The 7,500-nt window shown below is 39.5% G+C and overlaps 1 protein-coding gene across 1 annotated transcript in view; it reads right to left on the bottom strand.

The window, feature by feature from the left end:
* The window catches only part of LOC107722335 (zinc finger SWIM domain-containing protein 6), a gene marked incomplete at its 5' end in the record, with an annotated part of 31,775 nt that extends 25,615 nt beyond the window's left edge, over positions 1 to 6,160 (bottom strand). Inside the window, 2 exons of the mRNA XM_016530656.1 lie at positions 4,850 to 5,000; positions 5,964 to 6,160. Coding sequence (XP_016386142.1) covers positions 4,850 to 5,000; positions 5,964 to 6,160 — 348 coding nt within the window. The remainder of the gene's footprint in view (positions 1 to 4,849; positions 5,001 to 5,963) is intronic.
* Positions 6,161 to 7,500: the final 1,340 nt, after the last annotated feature.

The following is a 7,500-nucleotide window of genomic DNA, read 5'->3' as shown; positions in this document are numbered from 1 at the left end:
AAAAATAAAATAGATGCAAAAAAATTCTAGGAAATGATAATAGCCATCAAATCATAATATAATATAATTAATATAATATGTTATGATATATGATATGATATGATATAATATAATATAAAATAATATAATATGCCTCTAAAACAGGATTAGGGTTAAAAATCAATTGAATATTACAGAAAACCAGATTTTCATGAATTTATGATGCTTAGTTCATGAACATCAGCATTCTTCTGTGTAATGCTAAACTAAAACTCTCAATAAAATAAGACATCAAATTCGATGCCCTTACAAACAACATCCACACAAGTAGTAAAGTCCGATTTGTGAGTGAATGATTCTCATGAGTCGATTCTTTTGAAAGACTCATGACTCCAGTTAAAGATACACATATGGAGTTCTATTCTAATAAATGCTACTAAAACAGCGCCAAGACGTGCTAAATGAAACCGTGTCTACATCAGGCAAAAAAAGTTATTCACCCATTTTCCAGTTGCCCATAACTTGCCGATAACTAGTTAGTGAACATTCTTAGATGGCATCTTCGACACTTCCAGTGTAGGGAACTTCAAGTCGACACGGTTGCTTACAGTATAAACATGTATTAAGTGGAAACGAGAACTGGCCAATTTCTTATGGTTACCATTCCTAGACAGGCGCGAACGGATCTGCAACGAACAAGACAGTAAACACCACAAACAACAGCAAATAAGACATCATAAAACACTTCAAATCGGTTGTTATGGCTAAACCAAAGCTAAACTTGCCCGTCACATCGTCCAGTCCAGTATCTCTCGCAAACCACTGATTGAAAGCAAAAAATGGTTACAGCAGCTATAATTCATTACGACAAGATCACAATAAGTGAGGTGTGAAGTTAGGGAGGGGAGAACGCTACATGCTAATCAAGACGCCGATGGCTATTTAGCACGCCATTGTCTTAAACTTGCTGGCTATACGGCTTTGTGTTTGGACAACGTGAAGGATTAGCGCTCGCTAGTGTAATTATGTCAGCTGAGAGAAGTCGTGGCCTAATTTCCAGCCTCCTCCGTCATACGTAACCTAGATGAAAAGGAGTCGCTTTCAGCACACAGGCCCCTGTGCCCAGATTAATTAAAACAATATTGAGCTTTGCTGAATAAATTCATCCACACAAGCACACAATCAAGCACACATCCCTCCCCCTTCGCTCTGACTGCGTCTTTCACGGGCCTAATTTGAGCTTTCACTCCAAATCTCATCCCTGCTGTCAGCACGCTTGTGTTGAGCCCAAAGCATCCCATGGTTCCACTCTCTCAGAAACACACATGCATAAACATAGCAAATGCTCAAGCAATATGGGCTTTTCAATGGGATCGACATCGACCAGGGCGACAAAAATAATAATAATCATAATAATAATAATAACAATAATAAAACATTATAACAATGTAATATATAATGTAAAATATACCCCAGCGACTTAAGACTGCTTTTGTGGTCCAGGGTCACGTATAATATATGTGTGCTAAGGTTTTTTGGTGGGAAATATTAATTTTTAATATATAATAAAATGTTAAATAATATATCAGAAACAATAATCATTATAGTTAATACATAATATTTTAGAATATACTGGAAATAATAATAATGATAATAATAATAAGAAGAAATAATCTTCAGTATATAATATAATATATTTTTTTTGCTGGGATATAATTATATACAATTAAATGTAATATAATATGAAATATAATGGGTGCCAAGTTTTTTTTGCAACAAAATTAGATTTTCGTGAACTAATAATGAATGGTTCTTGAATGTCTACACATTCTTCTACAATGCTCAGTAAAATAATAAGACGCCAATGTCGATGTCTTCACTGGTTGCACACAACAACAAACAAACGACATCCACACAACTAGTATAGTCTGATTGTGATGATCAGTCATTATGAGAGCATAAACACTGCGACTGCTCGAGCAGTATGGGTTTTCTATGGGGCCGACGGTGAGCAGAGCGACTGCCACTAGCAGCACCAAACGTAATTGTGAAAATAATGAATAAAAGCGATCCGAGACCTGCCTGATGCAAGCGTGCCTTTGTTCCCCCAACAAAAGCGACTCGCTCGCAGCAGAGGGAGCGAGAGACAGATGAAGGAAGCGGCGAAGTGAAGGATGCTGGGAGGGGCGAGCGTATAAATCTGGGCTGTAATCTCCCTCTCGCACTCGCTGGCAGCCGTCTCCTCCACTCCTCATCCTCAGCCTACCTGACCGCCGGTGTCAGATTAAGTGTCCGGGATTTAATGAAACAGTCTTCGCATTATCGCGCCTGTCAGGGAGGAAGAGGAGGGGGCAGCCTTCATAACGAAGGCTTCTCCAATTACGCCAGGGCTTAGAGGGCCTGACAGACGTAATGATTCATCTGAGAGAGGGAGAGAGGGAAGATGTGCCCCTCCGATCTCGCTCACCTCCTCTTTTTAATGAACCAGGGCCGCTCCACGGCTTCTTCAGGGGTGTAAGAGCTCTCAAAATGGCGGAGCTCGCCCGGAGGAGACAAAAGCGTTATGTTCTCTTCCTGTCTATGTGGGCTGTTCTTGGCCAAATTAATCTGTAAATCAGATCAGACAAGACTAGAAACCTGGGAAATACTGTGCATATTGCAAAATGCATTTCTCTTAAATTCTGTGGGATGCAACATTATTAGGGTGTAGGACTCGTGTTGGTTGGGAGCCCCCATCCAGGGGCCACTCATTAAACTGCCCACTTCCCTTTGAGACACAAAGGGCCTCTCTTCCCCTTCCTGCAGCCTCTCCTCATCCTCCGTCAAACAAAAATGTGACACAGAAGGCCTCACTGCACACAAACGCCCGCTAATCTTGTTCAGCCCCGCAAATTCACTGTCAGCTCGGACACAAAAGCATCAGCCTCTAAAACTCCAGCCCTTGAAACCTTCAAACAGAGGACAGAAACATAGTTTACACAAGTACTTAAACGTTCGGAGGCGGTAAAATGTTTTTGAACAAAGTCTCTTATGCTTACTGAGACTGCATTTATTTACTGTTAAAACAGCAATATTGTGAAATATTATTAAGATTTCAAATAACCATTTTCCATTTGAATATATTGTAAAATGTAATTTATTCCTGTGATGCAAAGCTGAATTTTCAGCATCATTACTCCAGTCTTCAGTGTCACATGATCCTTCAGAAATCATTCTAATATGCTGATTTATATATGCTGAAGCTGTCATTTTTCAAGATTATTTAATGAATAGAAAGTACAAAAGAACAGCATTTATTTGAAATGCTGTGACCAATTTAATGCATCCTTGCCGAATGAAAGTATTAATTAATTTCTTTATTGTAAATGCTAATGCTTGGCCAATGCACAGTAGATGACGTACTAGTTTACTCTAATGCATGCAACAACACCAGTGCAAAAACACTGAGGCCATGTCCACACGTACATGGGTATTTTTATAAACGGAGTTTTTCCCTTCCGTTTTAAAAAAAATCTCCGTCCACATGAAAATGCAAACGCATGCTATGAAGCACTGTCAAGAGCATGCCAAACCAACAGGTGGCGATATAATCTCAACCGTAAAGCCATGTTGGCCAATCGGAAGCCTGAAAAAGTCTCCAGTAGGCGGAGATAACAGCGCAGGCGCCAACGTCACAAGCCAAAAACTCCGGTTTCGCTGTCTACACGATAACACTGCAACTGGAGTTTTTGAAAATCTTCACCCTGGCAGGCGTTTTCAAAAATGTTTGGTTTCAGTGAACTGGTGCTGTGTTTGCGTGTGGACGAACGGCCTAACCGCATAGAAAAAGCTGCGGTTTTAAAAATAACCGCGTTCGTGTGGACAGGGCCTGAGAAAAACTGCACTTGCACCACATTATCAACTGCATTTGGCCACGTTTCAACACATAAGATCAAGCTCGAGTAGCTAGAAACGGTTGCGTTCACATACTTGCGTAGTTATCTCATCAAATGCTTGAACGTCCGATTTGCGGGTCCATTGGTCTAGTGCTTATCTCCCGCTCTGCTTCTGCGCTTGGCACCCAGGGCCCTGGACGCCAGCAATTGTGCCCACTGCCGCCGAGTGCCAAGGCAAAATTGATGAAACATCACAGGATTTGAGAATTGGCAGGCTGACACGATGCGGCGAGCCAGTCACAATTAAAATGATTACACGTCCTTCCAATTTTCACCGCTTTCATTCCAATAGTGCTGATAGCAGGAGATTGAGATGGAAAGGCGGCAAAAAACATGATATATTCCTTACATATACTACGCTAGGTGGATTGAATGGCAGTGTTGTTGGCTCCGTGTGTTTTGATCCAGTTACAGTAATTGAAGCAATAGAAGCAGGACGCAGCACTTCGGCCTAAAGTGCGTCGCCGGTTTCGTGTGCTTACCACAGTATATTTTAGACGGAAACACCCGAGCAATAGAAGCAGGACGCAGCACTTCGGCCTAAAGTGCGTCGCCTGTTTCGTGTGCTTACCACAGTATATTTTAGACGGAAACACCCGAGAGGGTTTTAAGTGGAAAAGAATATGCAATATTGATCAAGAGCAAAAGCTACGAATATGCAATCTGGCAACGGCAGCATCCTCTAAATGGCCGTCCTCAGAGACACAGGTGGATTTTAAACGGAGATCCGCACAGACGCTGAGTGCAGTGAAGACGGACTCGAAAAAACACGGCGGACTGAGAGAAACAACACAAGCGACCAGTTCCCATACAGATGCCACACAAGACCTACATGCAATCTAGCACAATAAGTCTTGCATCCAAAAAAAAAAACAGATTCAGCCGAAATCCGGGTGCTGAAAAAGCAAAAAGTTGATTGTTTGTGTTGTTCTCACCTAACTCGTCCCACAGCTGCCGGTATTTGTCCGTCATGGTGGTTCCCTGCTGCCGCCACAGAGCCAGCCGCGGGTCCGCCATGAACTGCTCTGTGATTAGCGTTAGCATGCGAGCGCCGTTCGAGTCCCGCATCTTCAGCATCTCCCGTACCTGCAGGACAATGCATACACACATGCAAGATTTAAGAACTGGCACCAAAAATGCTAAGCATGACACCATATCCAATGATTAAAAGTGATACATCCTCTCTCTACAATGAATTTTTGTTCAAACTAGCCACGACCATGAAAAGTGGTGCAGGACAGGACATTTTATTTTCATTCTGATCACTCTAGACACATAAACATGACCAGATTTTTAAATAAGTCTCTTCTGCTCACCAAGGCTGCATTTAATTTATAAAAACCAGTAATACTGTGAACTAATATATATATATATATATATATATTTTTGTGAAAAATTTAAGGGGGTCTGAATACTTTCCGTACCCACTGTATATATATATATATTTTTTTTTTAAATTTATTATTTTTTTTTTATTGCTGTTCTGGAAACATTAAATCGCTCACATATGCATAGCAGCATATTTTTATTATTATTATGAGGTAATTCTATTCCTTATTTAATTTTTGTCAGGATTCTTTAATGAATAGAAAGTTCAAAAGAACAGCATTCATTTTTGTTTGTAATAAATGTCACTTTTGCTCAATTTAATGCTTTTTGCCGAATAAAATCATTTCTTTCAAATGACCCCAAACTTTTAAACAGTAGTGTAGCTTCACCCACACAGAAATTTAATTGGTCCTAAGTTCCACTCAACTTATGCATTAACATGAAATGTTTTTTGATTGGCCTTGATTTTGTAGCTTCTTAAAGTATTTTATTTGCAAACAGAACACTTTTTTTTTGGTTCAAGGTTGCGTCATGCCTGGTTAGGACATCTTTTATGAGACCATCCAGACAGGACGTATTGCATTTTATTCCAATGTAGTGAGTGAGTTTATACTAGCATGCTAAATTTCAAGCGTTTCATTATTTGATCGCTTAAAATGCTAATGCAGTGATGTGGAAAAGGTCAAATCATCCCGAGTGGCTCCTGGAGCTTCAGCCCACCTTTGAGAACAGGAGATTGAGCTGTTTGCCCGAGCCATGGTATCCCCCCTGGGACAGGAAGAGTTTGACCTGCTCCTGGACCTGCTCCTCGTCCAAATGCCAGCAGTTCTCATCGTCCACGCTGGCCCCCGCCGTGGGGTCCGGGGCCCCTGATTTAGAAACACACAACCAAGCGATCAGCGAACAGTATGGTGATGCTTATGCTGATCAAATGGGACTTTCGCAAAATAAAGCCCATAAAACGAGGCATTACAGATCATAATCATGGAAAATCAAATCCAGAGATTATTTATCAGCCAAACTTTGAACTTTGTTCAACGCAATTAGTGCAAGCGACACAGAGCCTTAATGCAATGCAGAAGCGCGCTGGTGTTCGAGAAGGAAACCCCCGAACCCCAAACAGCGGCTGATGATTTAAGCGCCGTCGACAATGCTGAGGGTCTATAGTAAAGATTTATTAGACGCCACATCAAACCAACTTCCTGCATTCCAGCCGTGACCTCACACAGCCCCGGCCTGATGAAAGCACTTCCTTTTCCCCCCCGTTCTGTAATGTGCTGTTTGCCGACGCTTTTCCCCCCCTATAATTGGCACATCCGCTTTAGATTTCCCCTTTCCGACAAAAGTGAAATATAATATGACCATTGTGCCTAATGCCGAGACGATAAGAGAGACTAGAAGAGTCTTTCTTTCCCTTTAGATTTATGTCATCAGGGCATAATACTGGCAGCAACAGCTCCAGAGCCTAGAAACAGTGCTAATACTAATCTGTGTGCACTTTAGCTTATAATCAGCCAACTCATTTTTAAAGGGTCCGGTTATGGAAATTTGGATTTTGCTTACCATTTTCCGCAGATCTATAGACACTAAGCTGCAAAAGTGTCTTAAGACATTATCTTCATGTTTGTGATACCACACTTTACATTAGTGACTACATTTACAGGCAACCCACAAGTCAGTGCTGTTGCACATGGAGAAACTGGATAATCAAAAGATCATTAACATACAGAAATCTGAAAGGTGCTAGAGAAAAAAAAACAGCTTGTTTAATTCTAAGGATAGACAAAGGGTGGGAAATTGGTTATGTAAAATAAATAAATAAATAAATTAACAAAATAAAGTAAATAAATAAATGAATCAAGAATAATATAAGCTCAACATAATAATGAATAAACAAAATAATATAAATAATATAAAAATACAAATATAATGAAAACTAATATAAAAACTAATATAAAACAAATATTTTCATTTTGTATTTATTTTATACGTATAATGACTAAAAATAAATATAAAAGTATAAAAATAAATGCAGAAAATAGTTTATTATAAATATCTCAATAAATGCTACAAAATGCAGAATATGGGCCTTTGATGTTATAACAAAAAGCATCCAAAAAATCAAAACAAAACAATGTCTTTTAATCTCAATGTAGTATAATAAATAAATAAATAAAACTGAAAATAAAAAATAACCCTTTTTTTTTTAAATAAATATAAAAAAAATTATTATAAACAACATTACAAGAATAATAAA

This window comes from Sinocyclocheilus rhinocerous, unplaced genomic scaffold (genome assembly GCF_001515625.1).
Source record: "Sinocyclocheilus rhinocerous isolate Xijiao unplaced genomic scaffold, SAMN03320098_v1.1 scaffold874, whole genome shotgun sequence".
Lineage (NCBI taxonomy): Eukaryota > Metazoa > Chordata > Actinopteri > Cypriniformes > Cyprinidae > Sinocyclocheilus > Sinocyclocheilus rhinocerous.
This window is presented reverse-complemented; position numbering and strand designations above follow the sequence as displayed.